At 43.9% G+C, this 17,976-nt stretch overlaps 1 protein-coding gene across 4 annotated transcripts in view; it reads left to right on the top strand.

Moving 5' to 3' along the window:
• Nucleotides 1-17,976, top strand: part of Qrich1 (glutamine rich 1) — a 53,019-nt gene that overhangs the window by 16,423 nt on the left and 18,620 nt on the right. For all 4 annotated transcript variants that reach the window (XM_045136676.1, XM_045136677.1, XM_045136678.1 and 1 more), the window contains one exon: nt 9,580-10,611. In XM_045136676.1, the coding sequence (XP_044992611.1) occupies nt 9,580-10,611 (1,032 nt within the window). The remainder of the gene's footprint in view (nt 1-9,579; nt 10,612-17,976) is intronic.

Genomic DNA, 17,976 nt, shown 5'->3' with positions numbered 1-17,976 from the left:
GGGTAGGAGTCCAGGTTTGGGGGTAAGGGTGTAGTTCAGTGGTATAATGTTTAGCCAGCATGTGTATACACTAGATTTGATTCTAGCGACATCTCCCCCTCAAAAACAGATGATTTGCAACAAAGAACAGATCAAATGCAAATGTTCTCTTTCAGGCTATGTCTTTTTTTTTTTTTTTTAATATTTTTTGTTCATTTATTTATTTATTTATTTGAGAGCGACAGACACAGGGAGAAAGACAGATAGAGGGAGAGAGAGAGAATGGGCGCGCCAGGGCTTCCAGCCTCTGCAAACGAACTCCAGACGCGTGCGCCCCCTTGTGCATCTGGCTAACGTGGGACCTGGGGAACCGAGCCTCGAACCGGGGTCCTTAGGCTTCACAGGCAAGCGCTTAACCGCTAAGCCATCTCTCCAGCCCCAGGCTATGTCTTAATTTCTTTTTGTCTCCTTTGCCATTTTGAATTCAAAAATTATACTTTTTAAATTTTCCTTTTTCTTAACTTTGCTTCTATTCAGTTTTCTTTTTTCCCCTTCTGTTATGATACTTTGGGTGAAACACTGGGTAAGCAAGCTTCCCCCAGCCCGCAGTTTATTTTCTTTTTATTTATTTGTTTTGATTTTTTTTTTTTCCTGGTTCTTCGAGGTAGGGTCCTAGCCCAGACTGACTTTGAATTCACTATGGAGTCTCAGGGTGGTCTCGAACTCGTGGCAATCCTTGCACCTCTGTCTCCCAAGTGCTGGAATTAAAGGAGTGTGCCTCCATGTGCAGCTATTTATTTATTTTATTTATTTTTTGAGGTAGTCTTTAACACTTGCCCAGGCTGACCTGTAGCTTCATGCTGGCCTCAAACTCATGTCATTCCTCCTACCTCAGCCTCCCAAGTGCCAGGATTAAAGCATGCACCACCATGCCTGGCTTCCAATTTCTTACTTTAAATTGGTATATATAATTACTCATTTATGGAGTACTGTGATGATTCAATACATATACACATTGTGTATATCTCAGCCTCCCCAGTGCTGGGATTTGACTTTTCGCAGGTATAAAAGTAAACTTTAACAGTACTTATTGTTCAATGTGTATATCTTTCGCCTGTTGTTTTATTTACAAATATGTATATATTCACTGCTACTTTCTTCGCAGTAGTGGTTTTGGAAACAAACCTCTATTTTAGTAAGAAAATTGACAGTTGTAGTGTCCTGTATAGCTAGAAGATGAGATATATCAATTTCACAAGAGAATTGAGTATAAAAACCAGTTTAGCTCAGTGACATTTGTGAACATTTGTGTAGCATGTGCAAGGTTTGTTCCTCAGAACTAAAAATGAAAATAATAACAAAAGCAGCCACCACTCTATCCCCCTAATTTTTAACATTTGCAGAATTGAGTGAACAGTAATAATGAAGTTCCCAAGGCATTAATTGGGATGGACAGTAGAGGGCTAAGGAAGAGAGCTTGGAAAAAAAAAACCTGGGCTGAGTGGTTAAAGGCACTTACTTGCAAAGCCAAACCAGATGCACAAAGTGGTATATACATCTGGAGTTCATTTGCAGTGGCAAAAGGCCTTAGTATGCCCATACATTCTCCTTCCTCTCTCTCTTTTTCCCTTTCTCTCTGTCTCTAGTTGTAAATAAATAAGAATTGTAAAACCAAAAAAAAAAAAAATTCCCCTTGTATATGCTTGTGTCAGTACTTGACTACTGAGCTAGATCCCTGGCCTCTGCTTTTACAGTTTTCAAAAATATATTGTTCTGGAGCTGGGTGTGGTGATGCACACCTTTAATCCCAGCACTCTGGTGGCAGAGGTAGGATCGCTGTGAGTTCAAGGTCATCCTGGGCTAGAGTGAGACCCTACCTCAAAAATAAAAGAAAGAAAGAAAGAAAGAAAGAAAGAAGGAAAGAAGGAAAGAAAGAAAGAAAGATAGTTAGTTCGTTCGTTCATTCGTTCTGCCCTTACAGGTAGAGGTAAGGTAGTGATTCTTTTTGGTTTTGGTTTTGGCTTCACTACCTCAGGCTGACTTGGAATTCACTCTGTATTCTCAGGCTGGCCTCAAACTCACAGTGATCCTCCTACCTCTGCTTCTCAAGTGCTGGGATTAAAAGCTTGTGCCACCACTGCCTTAACCACTGAACCACCTTTTCAGCCCCTCTTTTCTTTTTGCTTTTTTTATTTTATTTATTTGAGAGCAACAGAGAGAGAAAGAGGGAGATAGAGAGAATGGGTGCGCCAGGGCCTCCAGCCACTGCATCCGAACTCCAGATGCGTGCACCCCCTTGCACATCTGGCTAACGTGGGTCCTGGGGAATCAAGCCTCGAACCGGGGTCCTTAGGCTTCACAGGCAAGCGCTTAACCACTAAGCTACCTCTCCAGCCCTCTTTTTTCTTTTTTTAATACATTTATTTATTTGAGGGGAGAGGGAGAGAATGGGCATACCAGGGCCACTAGCCTTTGCAAACAAACTCCAGATGCATGTGCCGCCATGTACATCTGGCTTACATGCCCCCCCCCTTTTTTTTTTTTTTAATTTTTATTTATTTGAGAGCGACAGACACACAGAGAAAGACAGATAGAGGGAGAGAGAGAGAATGGGCGCGCCAGGGCTTCCAGCCTCTGCAAACGAACTCCAGACGCGTGCGCCCCCTTGTGCATCTGGCTAACGTGGGACCTGGGGAACCGAGCCTTGAACCGGGGTCCTTAGGCTTCACAGGCAAGCGCTTAACCGCTAAGCCATCTCTCCAGCCCGATGCCCCCCCTTTTATTTTAAGGGTTTTTTTTTTTTGTTTTTTTTTTTTAGTTTTTCAGGGTAGGGTCTTGCTGTAGTGGAGGCCCATTTGCTATTTTAGAATTATTCTTATTTAACAGCCACGCGTGGTGGCACACACCTTTAATCTCAGCACTTGAGAGGCAGAGGTAGGAGGTTTCTCCTGAATTTGAGGCCACCCTGAGCTTACATAGTAAATTCCAGGTCAGCCTGAGCCAGAGTGAAACCCTACCTCAAAAAACAAAACAAAACCAAAAAAACCCCTCTTATTTGTGTGACTGGCTTTGTGGAGAATTGAACCTGGGCCACCAGGCTTTGCAGGCAAGTGCCTTTAACAACTTAGCCATCTCCCCAGGACCCCATTTGCTTCTCAAGCATTTGAAAAGTCTGCATACTAATGTTAAAAACAGTAGGGCTGGAGAGATGGTTTAGAAGTTAAGGTATTTACCTGCAAAGCCTAAGGGCCCAGGTTTGATTCCCCAGATGCACTAGGTGGCATATGCATCTGGAGTTCATTTGCAATGGCAGAGCCCCTGACGTGCCCATACCCTCTCCCTCCCCATTTCACTGTCAAATAATTCTTTAAATTTTTTTTGTTGTTGTTCATTTTTATTTATTTAAGAGCGACGGAGAGAGAGAGAGAAAGAGGCAGATAGAGAGACAGAATGGGTGCGCCAGGGCCTCCAGCCACTGCAAATGAACTCCAGACGTGTGTGTCCCCTTGTGCATCTGGCTAACGTGGGTCCTGGGTATTCGAGCCTCGAACAGGGTCCTTAGACTTCACAGGCAAGCGCTTAACCACTAAGCCATTTCTCTGGCCCTCAAATAAATTTTTTTTGTATTTTTAAAAAAATTATTTATTTATTTACTTGAGAGCGACAGACACAGAGAGAAAGACAGAGGGAGAGAGAGAGAGAGAGTGGGTGCGCCAGGGCTTCTAGCCTCTGCAAACGAACCCCAGATGCGTGCGCCCCCTTGTGCATCTGGCTAATGTGGGACTTGGGGAACTGAGCCTCAAACCGGGGTCCTTAGGCTTCACAGGCAAGCGCTTAACGACTAAGCCATCTCTCCAGCCCTCAAATAATTTTTTTTAACACGCGCGTGCGCGCAAACACATACACATGCACAAATATCAAGGGGCTGGAGAGCTAGCTTAGCAGTCAAGGTGCATGCTTGAAGCCTGGTGACCTGGGTTCAGTTCCCCAGGACCCACATAAGCCAGAGGCACAAGCTGGTGCATGCCTCTGGAGTTTGTTTGCAGTGGCTGGAGACCCTGACCTGCCCATTCTTTCTTGCCTCTTTCTCTTCTCTCTCAATAAAAAATATTTACAAAGAAAAACACGAATACGAAATATAGCTGCCCAGATTCAATATGTTGATTGCCTATTTTTGCCATTTTTTTCCCCTTAATGGCATACAGTGTTAATAGGTACCATTCTAGTATTCTGGTCCCTAGCACCAAAGTGAAGGGGGAAAAAATCCCACTACAGTGCCCATCTGTGAACACCTCCTTCCCCCGGAAGATAAATGCTATTTTGAAGTTTTGGACCTGGTATGATCCTTTCTATATCCATTTGAGGTTTTAGTTAAAATAATTTATAATTTTCCCGTTTTTTTTTCTAGTTTGCTAAGAAAACATTTATTTTATGTTTAATTTTTTGGTCTTTTAAGGTAGGGTCTCACTCTAGCCCAGGCTGACCTGGAATTCACTATGGAGTCTCAGGGTGGCCTTGTACTCACGCCAATCCTCCTACCTCTGCCTCCCAAGTTCTGGGATTAAAGGCGTGCGCCAACATTTATTTGAGGATAGTACTTAGTTCAAGGGAATTATGGGAAAGCCAGTGTAGCAGGTGTTGGAGGGCACATATTGACAGGGTTCAGGTCACGTAATTTCAGAGAGCTTCAGCTATACCCAGGGCTTTATTCCACCAGTTTCCTGTTGGGACTTAGGTCATCTTACTCTATTTCTGCCATTCTCTCCCCCCCCCCCGCCATGGAGGCTGTGGTTCTTGCAACTTCATGTTGCTCCTTTCTGAGGCCAAGTTTCATGTATTGTGTCTAATTTGGGAATTGTTGGTCACATGCTTGCTTACCTCCAGCTGCAGGAGAGACTTGGAAAGTAATTCTGGCTTTTGCCTTGAGGAAGTGCTCATATTGTGGTATGTTATGTAAATATGTTTGCTGCCCAAAGCAGGACTTATATCAGCTTTCCTGTTGATACTTCATACATTAATTGGTATCCTGATAGTTATGATCGGTTTATATACTACTGACTTTTCTGGCTCTTCATGTCCTTTTTAAAAAATATTTTATTTTTATTCATTTATTTGAAAGAGGCAGATGGAAAGAAAAAACGGGCATGCTAGAGCCTCTAGCCACTGTGAATGAACTCCAGACACGTGTGCCACCTTGTGTATCTGGCTCTACATGGGTCCTAGAGAATCAAACCTGAGTTCTTTGGCTTATAGGCAAGAGCCTTAACTGCTAAGCCATCTGTCCAGCACCCCTTCCCCTTTTTTGGAGGTAGGTAGGGTCTCACTGTAGCCCAGGCTGACCTGGGATTCACTATATAGTCTCAGGGTGGCCTCCCACTCACAGTGACCCTCCCACCTATGCCTCCCGAGTGCTGGGATTAAAGGCACCTACCACCACACCCAGACCCTATGCTTTTTTTTTTGTTTGTTCTTCTTTTTGGTTTTTCGAGGTAGGGTCTCACTCTATCTCAGGCTGACCTGGAATTCACTATATAGTCTTAGGGTGGCCTCAGACTCACAGTGATCCTACTTCTGTCTCCCAAGTGCTAGGATTAAAGGCATGTGCCACATGCCCACCTCCAGACTGTATTTTTAAGTTCATTTGAATAATTGGAGTTTGAAAAATGTGCAGTATTTAATAAATTCCACCTTCAGAAGAACATTAGGTGAGAAGTGAAATTCTAAAAAGATCATGGAGGGTTTTACTGACCATTTGTAGCAAGTTGCAGATAATGGGCTGAGAAGAAGGCTCAGTCGGTGGTGAAGGCCTGCTATGGTAACCTTAGGATATGAGTTCCAATCCTAGGTCATATGTAAAAAGCTGAGCACAGAGGTTTGTGCCTATGGACTGGGGAGGTAGAGACAGAAGACTCCTTAGTGCCTGCTAGCTGGCTAGTCTAGTTGAATCCGTACAAGTTTAATGAGAAATGCTGTCTCAAAATATGAAATGAAATGGGATTGAGGAAGGCCTCTGACATCATTCTGTGTCCTCCAAATACACTTGTACCATGTGCACACAAACGCATGCACACAAAATGCAGGTAAATCTGGAGTTCAGTTACTGTGATTCCTTCGCTTTTTAAGTCCTCTTATGGCATGCTGAGAACCATTTTCTATCCTTAGGAAGTTCAAAACATGAAATAGAATGTAAGCCACATGGATTCAAAATTTTCTACCACCTCTCTCCCATGAATTGAACCCATGGACTAACATAACTTTCTCTGAGCTGTGTACCTAGCCAAATGGGCTGTTTTATGTTTTGTTTTTGTTTTTGAGGTAGGGTCTTGCCCTAGCCCAGGCTGACCTGGAATCCACTATGTAGTCTCAGGCTGTCCTCGAATTCATAGTGATTCTCCTACCTCTGCCTCCTGAGTGCTGGGATTGAAGGTGTGCCCCACCATGCCCGGCAAGGTTATTTTTTAAAAATTATTTTATTTATCTGCAGAGAGAGATAGAAGAGAAACAGAGAGAATGGGTGTGCTGCAAATGAACTCCAGATGCATGTGCCATTTTGTGCATCTGGCTTAATGTGGCTGGGTAGTGGGGAATCAAACTGAGTTTGTTGGGCTTTGCAGGCAAGTGCCTTAACTGCTGACCCGTCTCTCCAGCTCTAGCCTGTTTATTTTTATGGAAAAAGATGTCACATTTCAATATGCTATTAATGTAGTTGATTTGTCAATGGATTGTTTTAACTTACTTTTGAAATCTTTTTAAAAAAATATGATGTATTTACTTATTTATTTATTTATTTATTTATTATAGAGAGAGAGAAAAGCACCAGATACATAGAGAAAGAGGAGAATGGGTACACCAGGGCCTCCAGCCACTGCAAACAAACTCCATACGCCTGCAGTGCCACTTTGTGCATCTGGCTTATGTGGGTCCTGGGGAATTGAACCTGGATCCTTAGGCTTCACAGATGGTAGCCTTAACCACTAAGCCATCTCTCTAGCCCAGCTTTGAAATCTTGTGAAAGTTTATACTTGTGTCACATTGTAATTTGGACCATTCACATTTCTTTAAAAAAAAGAGAGACAGATAAAGAATGGGTATGGAGCTGGAAAGATGGCTTAGCAGTTAAGGTGCTTGCCTGCGAAGCCTAAGGACCCAGGTTTGTTGCCCCAGTACCCATATAAACCAGATGCACAAGGTAACACATGCCTCTGGAGTTTGTTTGCAGTGACTTGAGGCCCTGGTGCACCCATCCTCTCTCTCAAATAAATAAATTTGAAAAAAGAATTGGTGCGCCAGGGCCTCTAGCCATTGCAAATGAATTTCAGACCATGTGCCACCTTGTGCATCTGGCTTTACGTGAGTACTGGGGAATGGAACCTGGGTCCTTAGACTTCTCAGGCAAGCACCTTAACTGCTAAGTCATCTCTACAGCCTGAGAAAGTAATTTTTATGATTACTATTATTATTTTGAGATGTTGCCTAGCTCAGCTGTGAACTTGCAGTTCTCCTGCTGTGGGCTTCCAAATAGGTTTACAAATGTGTACCACCTCCTCTGTCAAGTAAGTTTTTCAGTTGCCTTTTGGGAGATGTAATTTAGAAATAAAATGTTATCACTGTAGCAGCATATTTTCCCTTAAATAAAATAATTGTTTGGATGCTGGGTGTGGTGGCGCAGAAGTAGGTGGATCATGGTGAGTTCAAGGCCAACCTGAGACTATATAGTGAATTCCAGGTCAGCTTGGACTAGAATGAAAGCCTACCTTGGAAAAAAAACAAACAACAATATCTAAATATATATATTTTTTCTTTTTTTTTCATCCATCCATCCATTTTGGTGTGCACTACCATGCCTGACAATTAGAATAATTTTACAAATAAAAACATGGAAATGTTATTGGGGCTGGTACACTGATCTGTGGTGGAGCATATACTTAGCATACTTGGGGCCTTGTTTTACTTCCTAGTACAACCTATTACCCATTATTCCATATAGTTCTTTCAATTTCAGTGATGATTTGGGAGAAAACATACCTGCCAGGGTTAGTCCATGTGCTGCTTTATCTTTTATTGATTCATTTCTTGGAAGATGTGATCTTTGTGGTAAGGTCTGGGTTATTTAGGTTCTAAATTGTACTGAGACACTGATGAAAAATGGATTATTTAGCCAGTGTGGTGGTGCACGCTTTTAGTCTCAGCACTCAGGAGGCAGATATAGGAGCTTTGCTGTGAGTTCGAGGCCAACCTGAGTCTACATAGTGAAAAAAGATAATTATTTATTGCAAAGGAGTTAAGCTAAACAAGTCCAATAAAACTTCTAGACTGGGAGCTGGGGAAGGTGGCTCTATTGTTAAAGGTACTTTTAAAAGCCAGGTGGCCCTGGTCCCCAGGACCCACATAATGCCTGATGCAAAGTGACACATAACTTATTTATTATTATTTTTATAAACAACTTCCATGATTGTAAACAATATCCCATGGTAATGCCCTCCCTCTCCCACTTTCCCTTTGAAACTCCATTCTCCATCATATTCCCCTCCCCATCTCAATCAGTCTCTCTTTTATTTTGATGTCATGATCGTTTCCTCCTATTATGATGGTCTTGTGTAAGTAGTGTCAGGCACTGTGAGGTCTTGGATATCCAGGCCGTTTTGTATGTGGGGGGATCACATTGTAAGTAGTCATGCCCTTCCTTTAACTCTTACATTCTTTCTGCCACTTCTTCTGCAATAGACCCTGAGCAGTTGGTGGAAACCAACTGCCCTCTAATTGGACTGGAGGCCTGCTCCATGGGAGGGAATACATCCCTGGTACTGAAAATCTAAAACAGTATATAACTTTTCATGCTGTCTTTTTTTTTTTTTGTTTTTTTTTTTGAGGTAGGGTCTCATTCTGGTCCAGGCTGACCTGGAATTAACTCTGTAGTCTCAGGGTGGCCTTGAACTCATGGCGATCCTCCTACCTCTGCCTCCTGAGTGCTGGGATTAAAGGTGTGTGCCACCACACCTAGTTTGTTTTGTTTTGTTTTGCTTTGTTTTTTAGGCAGGGTCTTGCTCTAGCTTAGGCTGACCTGGAATTCACTATGTAGTCTTAGGGTGACCTCGAACTCACAGCAGTCCTCCTACTTCTGCCTCCCATGTGCTGGGATTAAAGGCATGCGCCACCATGCCCAGCCCTTTGTGCTGTTTTTGCTTGCTTAAGTAATAGTATTAAACCATGAGCTCTATTATTACCAGATGACTGTTTGTTGGTTGTATTATTTTCATGATCTCGTAAAATAGTGGCTTGTTAATATCTTTATCACTTAGTGTTTTTTGAATATTCAAGTATATAGTTATATGCTTGTATCACTTTACTAATGCGAAAATGGGGAATAGGGAACATTCTCAAATAAAACATCAGCAAAGTTGTGTTATTTCCTCCTTAGACCCCAGTTCATTTTCTTCCCCCCACCCCCCCCACCATATGGTTATATGTTATTGTCAATTCAATGATGCTGAGTTGATATGATAAGTTTTCTTCCTCGCATTATGCAGAGCTCCTACCAAAAGTAGGAGGGGGTTGGATTCTCAATGCAGCCTGCCTTACTGGTGACTCTTGTTGCTGCAGGTACAGGTGCAGGTACAGCAGTCTCCGCAGCAGGTCTCGGCTCAGCAGCTTTCTCCACAGTTCACCGTTCATCAGCCTGCCGAGCAGCCCATCCAGGTCCAGGTGCAGATCCAGGGCCAGGCACCGCAGTCAGCAGCCCCATCCATCCAGACCCCGTCTTTGCAGAGTCCCAGCCCTTCACAGCTGCAAGCAGCTCAGATCCAGGTGCAACATGTGCAGGCGGCCCAGCAGATCCAAGCTGCAGAAATCCCGGAGGAGCACATCCCACATCAGCAAATCCAGGCTCAGCTGGTGGCTGGCCAGTCTCTTGCTGGGGGTCAGCAGATCCAAATCCAGACTGTGGGTGCCCTTTCCCCACCACCATCCCAGCAGGGCTCACCCCGAGAAGGAGAGCGGCGGGTTGGCACTGCCAGTGTCCTCCAGCCGGTGAAGAAGCGCAAAGTGGACATGCCCATCACTGTGTCCTATGCCATCTCAGGGCAGCCAGTGGCCACTGTGCTGGCAATTCCACAGGGCCAGCAACAGAGTTATGTGTCTTTGAGGCCAGACTTACTGACAGTAGACAGTGCCCACCTGTACAGTGCCACTGGGACCATTACTAGCCCTACAGGAGAAACTTGGACCATCCCTGTTTATTCTGCCCAGCCCCGGGGGGACCCTCAGCAGCAGAGCATTACCCACATTGCCATTCCCCAAGAAGCCTACAATGCAGTTCATGTCAGTGGCTCCCCCACAGCCCTGGCAGCTGTAAAGCTGGAGGATGACAAGGAGAAGATGGTGGGCACCACGTCTGTAGTGAAAAACTCCCATGAAGAGGTAGTGCAGACTCTTGCAAACTCTCTCTTTCCAGCACAGTTCATGAATGGCAACATCCACATTCCAGTGGCTGTGCAGGCTGTGGCAGGCACGTACCAGAACACGGCTCAGACTGTCCATATATGGGACCCTCAGCAGCAGCCACAACAGCAAACCCCCCAAGAACAGACACCACCGCCACCACAACAGCAGCAGCAGCTCCAGGTTACTTGTTCAGTAAGTGAGACTTAACCTGTAGGGCGTTCTGCTACTTCAGAGCCCAGTGCAACAGAGAACTAGCCTGTAGCCTTTAGCTTGTGCAGTGTCATTAAGTTATAGTGACTGCAGTAGAATATAGGGAAGGGAGAACTGAACAACTGGCAGGAGGTTTATCATACCTGGAGAGTAATGAAATGACCAACAGCTGCTTTGCAGTTTTGAGTATTTGGGGTTGGGTTCCCAGGATACTTATTTGTAATGCTTTCTATGAAGAGTAAAGGTAAATATGAATGAGCTACTGCAAGTGTTACCTACATCTCTAGTGCTGCTTAATTGTATCACAAGTGAACACATATAGGGGAACTTTGTAATTTTTCACACAGGTAAATTCTTGGTGGAAGCTGGTGTGATGGTGCATGCCTTTAATTCCAGCAGTTGGGAGGCAGAGGTAGGAGAATCACTCTGAATTTGAGGTCACCCTGAGACTACATAGTGAATTCCAGGTCACCTTGGGCTAGAGCAAGGCCCTAGCCACAAAACAACAAAAATCTTTGAGACATAATATAGGTAAATTAAAGACCTAAAATATCTCTTAGTGGGCCTGTTGAAAGTTAGCAATCGGCTGGGTGTGGTGGGTCAGGCCAATAATCCTAACACTTAGAAAACTGAGGCAGTAGGACCAAAGCTCAAGGCCAGCATGGGCCACACAACAACAAAACTATCTCAAAAATCAATATTTTGAGGAATGTTAAATAGGCTTCCTGGAGAGCAGACTTCTCCCAAATTATTTTGTTCTCTCTCCTTAAAAATAGTCACAGTAGTCGAGAAACCAAAAAAAAAAAAGTCACATAGCTGGGCGTGGTGGCGCACGCCTTTAATCCCAGCACTTGGGAGGCAGAGGTAGGAGGATCACTGTGAGTTTGAGGCCACCCTGAGACTCCATAGTGAATTCCAGGTCAGCCTGGGCCAGAGTGAGACCCTACCTCAAAAAACCCAAAACAAAAAGTCACAATAGGTGTTGGAGAAATGGCTTAGTGGTTAAGGCATTTACCTGCAAAGCCAATGGACCCAGGTTCGATTTCCCAGGACCCATGTAAGCCAGATGTACAGGTGGCACATATATCTGGAGTTCGTTTTCAGTGGCTAGAGGCTCTGGTGTGCCCCTTTGCTCCCAGGGTTGTTTCTCCTGCGCCCCCCCCCCCCCCGAGGTAGAGTCTCATTCTAGCCCAGGCTGACTTGGAATTCATTGTGTAGTCTCAGGGTGGCCTTGCACTGACAGTGTCCTCCTATCTCTGTCTGCAAAGTGACCAGAGTGCTAGGACTAAAGACATGCTCCACCCCGCCTGGCTTTCTCCCCGTCTTAAAAAACTTATGATAAATCTAGGTTAATTTGTTAACTTTTTGATGTGGCAGCCACCTACAGTGAAAGTTTTTTATTTTTATTTATTTTTTTTTTTGAGGTAAGCCCAACAGACTGGCCTTTTTCTTAGGCGCACGCACACCAGAGAGAGCTAGAGCGATCAAGATCGAGAGAATTGGCATGCCAGGGCCTCCAGCCACTCCACTTGAACTCCAGACTTGTATGCCCCCTTGTATTTATTTGTATTAACTTTTTTAAACCTTTTTTTTTTTTTTTTAATCTATTTGACAGAGAGAAAGAGGCAGAGAGAGAGATGGGCATGCCAGGGCATCCAGCCACTGCAAACAAACTGCAAAAGCATATGCCCCCTTGTGCATCTGGCTTATGTGGGTCCTGGAGAATTGAACCAGGATCCTTTGGCTTTGCAAGCAAATGCCTTAACCAATAACCCTCTCTAGCCCTTTGAAACCCTTTTTATTTGTTTTTGTTTTTCTTTTTTCGAGGTAGGTTCTCACTCAAGCCCAGGCTGACCTGGAATTCACTATGTAGTCTTAGGGTGTCCTTGAATTTACCGCAGCTCTCCCAACTCTGCCTCTGAAGTGCTGGGATTAAAGGCGTGCACCACCACGCCTGGCTTTTTTTTTTTTTTTTTTTTTTTTTTTTTTTTTTTTTAATGAGAGAGAATGGGAAAGAATTGGCTTACCAACTGGGCTAAACTCATTTTTTTTAATTATTTTACTTTATTTATTTATTTATTTATTTATTTGAGAGTGACAGACAGAGAGAGAAAGAGGCAGAGAGAGAGAGAATGGGCGCGCCAGGGCCTCCAGCCACTGCAAACGAACTCCAGATGCATGCGGGTCCTGGGGAGCCAAGCCTCGAACCGGGGTCCTTGGGCTTCACAGGCAAGCGCTTAACTGCTAAGCCATCTCTCCAGCCCCCTAAACTCATTTTTGTAGAGTGGCAGAAGACCCTGTCTCAAAGAAGATGAGGCATAGACAACTGTTCTGACCTCCACACAGGCTCCCATACACATACACACACTTGGAGGCAGAGGTAAGAGGATCGCCATGAATTCAAGGCCACCCTGAAACTACATAGTGAATTCTAGGTCAGCCTGGGCTAGAGCAAAACCCTACCTCAAAAAACTAAAAAATAAAATAAAGTAAAATAAAATAATAATAATAATTTTAAAAACATTCTTCTGTCTTTAAGCCATATTTATGGTGAATACTCTCTCTTTTGATCTCATGATTTTTTTTCATTTTCATTTTTATTTTATTTTTGCTTTTTCTGAGGTAGGGTCTGACATGGAATTCTCTAGTCTTAAGGCAGCCTGGAACTGCCTCCCAGGTGCTGGGATTAAAGGTGGGTGCCACCAGGCCCAGCTATATTCACTTTTCATCTGTTAGATTTCTTGTTTAATTTTATTCTCAAACTAGTTCTACTTGTTATTTGCCTGTCTTTCCTCCCTCCTTCCTTTCCTCAATTCCTTCCTCCCCTTGGGGTGGTGATGGTTGGTTATTGTGTATACCCAGGCTGGGCTTGAACTCCTTGGTTCAACTGATCCTCCTACCTCCACCTCCAAAGTAGGTGATGCTACAGGCACACACTGCTGCATCTGGCTATCTGGCTTCAGATTTCTTTCTTTCTTTTTTCTGAGGTAGGGTCTCACTCTAGCTTAGGCTGACCTGGAATTCACTATGTAGTCTCAGGGTGGCCTTGAACTGACGGTGATCCTCCTACCTCTGCCTCCAGAGTGCTGGGATTAAAGGCGTGCACCACCATGCCTGGCCAGGTTTCTTTTTGACACATGTCTGAATCTGTTCTTGTCAGGATGAGTAGTGACCTGCCTATGGCCTGATTCAATAGACCCTCTCCTTTCATCTCACAATAATACATACAATAGTACATGACGCAACAGACCATATTTGTTGTTGAAATGTTTCTGGGTTTCCATGTTACTACCTATTCCTGGACTTCCTCCTACCAAGTGGATTCTTCTTTCTTCCCTGCAGTCTTTACTCTCTTAATTGTACATGTTGTGCTTTCTTGGGGCCCTTTTTCCCTAATGTATTTCTTTCCTTTACCATGTCAACATTCTCTAGATCTTGGCATCTTGAACATTTTCTATAGTCCTTTCTGCCTGAGAAGTTTTGACATGACCCTGTGGGTGTACATATATAAACTAGATATAAAAATCAGCCATTATTTGAAACACTATTTGAAAACAGTTCTGTAGTATACATGTGCTTTTACCATTTATTTAAAGATGAATGCAGAGGGCTGGAGAGATGGTTCAACGGTTAAGGCACTTGTCTGCAAAGCCAAACGAACGATACAGGTTTCAGTTCCCAGTACCCATATAAAGCCAGAGACAAAAAAGTGGCCCATGCTTCTGGAGTTGTTTGCAGTGGTAGGAGGCCCTAGCGTTCTTGTCTCTGTTCTATCTGAGTTGATCAGTGTGTGTGTGTGTGTGTGTGTGTGTGTGTGTGTGTGTGTGTGTGTGTATTTATTATTTTTTGTTTTGTTTTTTCAAGGTAGGGTCTCACTCTAGCTCAGGCTGACCTGGAATTCACTATGTAGTCTTAGGGTGGCCTCAGACTCACAGTGATCCTCCTACCTCAGCCACCTGAGTGCTGGGATTAAAGGCATGTGCCACCATACCTGACCTTGATCGTATTTTTTTTAATTAATTAATTTATTTATTTATTTGAGAGCGACAGACACAGAGAGAAAGACAGATAGAGGGAGAGAGAGAATGGGCGCGCCAGGGCTTCCAGCCTCTGCAAACGAACTCCAGATGCATGCGCCCCCTTGTGCATCTGGCTAACATGGGACCTGGGGAACCGAGCCTCGAACCGGGGTCCTTAGGCTTCACAGGCAAGCACTTAACCGCTAAGCCATCTCTCCAGCCTGTTTTTTTTTTTTTTTTTTTTTTTTGACAGTGCTGCTTTGCTTAAATATGTGGTAAAAATGACCAAAAAGTATATGTTTAGGGAGCCACATGTGGTTTTGCAGACCTTTAATCCCAGCACTTGGGAGGCAGAGGTAAGGGGATCACTGTGAGTTCAAGGTTACCCTGAGACTACATAATGAATTCAGGTCATCCTGGGCTAGAGTGGGACCTTACCTTGAAAAACTAACACCCCACCCCACCCCCGGCCCCCCCCAAAGAAAATCTGTGGCCATGCCAGGGCATTCAGACACTGCAAATGAACTCCACATGAATGTGCCATCATGTGTATCTGGCTTACGTGGGTCCTGGGGAATTGAACCTGGGTCCTTTGGCTTTGTAAGCAAGTGCCTTAACCATTAAGCCATCTCTCCATCCCTTACTTTTTTTTTTTAAATGGCACATATCTTTAATCCCAGCACTTGGGAGTCAGAGGAAGGAAGATCACTGTGAGGTTGATGCCAGCCTGAGACTACAGAGTGAATTACAGGTCAGCCAAGGCTAGAGTGAGACCCTAACTTGAAAAAATATATATATTTGAGACAGAGAGAAAGAAAAAGAAGAGTGAGTTTATAGGTACCTTGAAGCCTCTTGCTGAGTCTGGCTTTACATAGGTACCAGGGAATTGAACCCATGCTGACAGATTTTGCAAAGAAGCACCTCTGTCCTAAGCCATTTCCCAGGCCAATGCCTTCCTCTTCAATGCATTGGATTCTACCTACTTGTTATTTGAGTTACTATTATATAATATCTTTAAAACCACTGTCAAGGGTTTAACTTTTTTACAGTTATCACTTGCCTGCTACTTAAAGCCAACAACCTAGATAGAGGTCTGTTTTCCCTTCTTTATTCCTCACAGCCAGTTTATGAGGAAGTCGTGTTGTTGGTTCTACCAAGCTTCTGAAAATCTTTCCAATCCCTGGGCTGTATCTCAGTTGTAGAGTATTTGTTGAGTAAGACCTGGGTTTGATCCCAGGCCCTGACAGAAAATTTTGGGCTACAGAGATGCCTCAATGGTTAAGGTACTTCCCTGCAAAGCCAAAGGACCGAGGTTCTATTCCCTTGGACTCCACATAAGCTGGATTTACAAGGTGGCACGTGTATCTGGAGTTCCTGTACAGTGGCTAGAAAAAAACTCCCTCATTGCCACACTGCGGGTACTTTGTACTTGGATCCAGACCACTAGCACTTGCTTCTCTCTCCTCAGTCTGTTGTCTAGCATGTAAAGTAATCTGTCAACACAGCGAATCATGTTGTTGTTAGATTAGACACAGGGCTAGGAAAATGCTCTATCACTGAGCCATAATTCCTAGCCCTGAAAATAATTTTTTCTTTGAGATAGAATCTTATGTATCCTAAACTATGACCTTGAGCTTCTGATCCTCCTGAGTGCTAGTGTTATATCACATCCAGTTTATGTGGTATTTGAGATTGAACCTTGGCTTTTAGCACATTAGGTAAGCATTCTTTAACTGAGGTATATCCCTAGCCCCAGGATATGACATTTCTACAGTAACCAGAATGAGGCCTGGAACCCTTGAGTGAAACATCTATATCAAGGATATACAAAACTCAAAAATCAGAGAATGGGGCTGGAGAGAGCTTAGCAGTTCAGGTGCTTGCCTGCAAAGCCTAAGGACCCACGTTTGACTTCCCAGGTCCCATGTAAGCCAGATGCACAAAGTAATGTACACATCTAATTCAGTTGCAGTGGCTGGAGTCCCTAGCATGCTGATTCTCTTTCATTCTCTTTCTCATTTAAAAAAAAAAAAATATATATATATATATATGGGGGTGGGGACAGAGACAGACAGATAATGAAGGCCAAGTATAATGGCCCAGGCTAGTCTGGGAGTACAGAATGAATCCTAAATCAAAACAAGAAAGGAAGCTGGGTGTGGTGGCGCACGCCTTTAATCCCAGCACTCAAAAAAAAAAAAAAGAAAGAAAGAAAGGATAAATATGCTTGAGGCATAAATATTGACCTTTCTTTTTTTTTTCTTAGTTTTTCGAAGTAGGGTCTCATTCTAGCTCACGCTGACCTGTAATTCACTATGTAGTTTCAGGGGAGCCTCGAACTCACAGTGATCCTACTACCTCTGCCTCCTGAGTGCTGGGATTAAAGGCATGCACCGCCATGCTTGTCTTAGTCCTTTTTTTTTTAATTTTTTTTTTTGTTCATTTTTTATTTATTTATTTGAGAGCGACAGACATAGAGAGAAAGACAGATAGAGGGAGAGAGAGAGAATAGGCGCACCAGGACTTCCAGCCTCTGCAAACGAACTCCAGACGCGTGCGCCCCCTTGTGCATCTGGCTAACGTGGGACCTGGGGAACCGAGCCTTGAACCGGGGTCCTTAGGCTTCACAGGCAAGTGCTTAACCGCTAAGCCATCTCTCCAGCCCAGTCCTTTCTTTTAAAAATAAAATTGTTTATATATTTATTTGAACGGCACAGAGAAAATGAAGTAGGGAGAAAAAACCGGCACACCAGGACCTCGAGCCACTGCAAATGAACTCCAGAGACATGTGCCTCCTTGTGCATCTTGCTTACGTGGGTACTGGGGGGCCTTTGGCTTTGCAGGCAAGCACTTTAACTGGTAAGTCATCTTCTCCAGCCCAAGACCTTCCCTTCACTATCACAATAATTGGTTTTAGATCATTTTGGAAAATCTAGTTGGGGAAAGTGTTTTGCTAGATGAACAATGCTCATTGATATATGATGAAGGGCTTAGGCCTGTGTGCAAGGGGAGGGGATTTCTACATGGCTTACTGAGAGGCTTTAAGTGCTATATGGTTTACTGACTTTTCTTTTAATTTGTGAGAGAAACAGTGACAGAGAAAGAGAGAGAATGAGTATACCAGAGCCTCCAGCCACCGCAAGCAAATGCCAAATATGTGGGTACTTGGGAATCTAACCTGTATCCTTAGGCTTCACAGGCAAGCACCTTAACCGCTAAGCCATCTTTCAGCCCTAGTGACTTAAAAAAAAAAGTTCTGGGCTGGAGAGATGGCTTAGCGGTTAAGGACTTGCTTGTGAAGCCTAAGGACCCCAGTTTGAGGCTTGAT

This window comes from Jaculus jaculus, chromosome 17, assembly GCF_020740685.1.
Source record: "Jaculus jaculus isolate mJacJac1 chromosome 17, mJacJac1.mat.Y.cur, whole genome shotgun sequence".
Lineage (NCBI taxonomy): Eukaryota > Metazoa > Chordata > Mammalia > Rodentia > Dipodidae > Jaculus > Jaculus jaculus.
The sequence above is the reverse complement of the archived record's forward strand: the minus strand, read 5'-3'. Positions and strand labels throughout refer to the sequence as shown.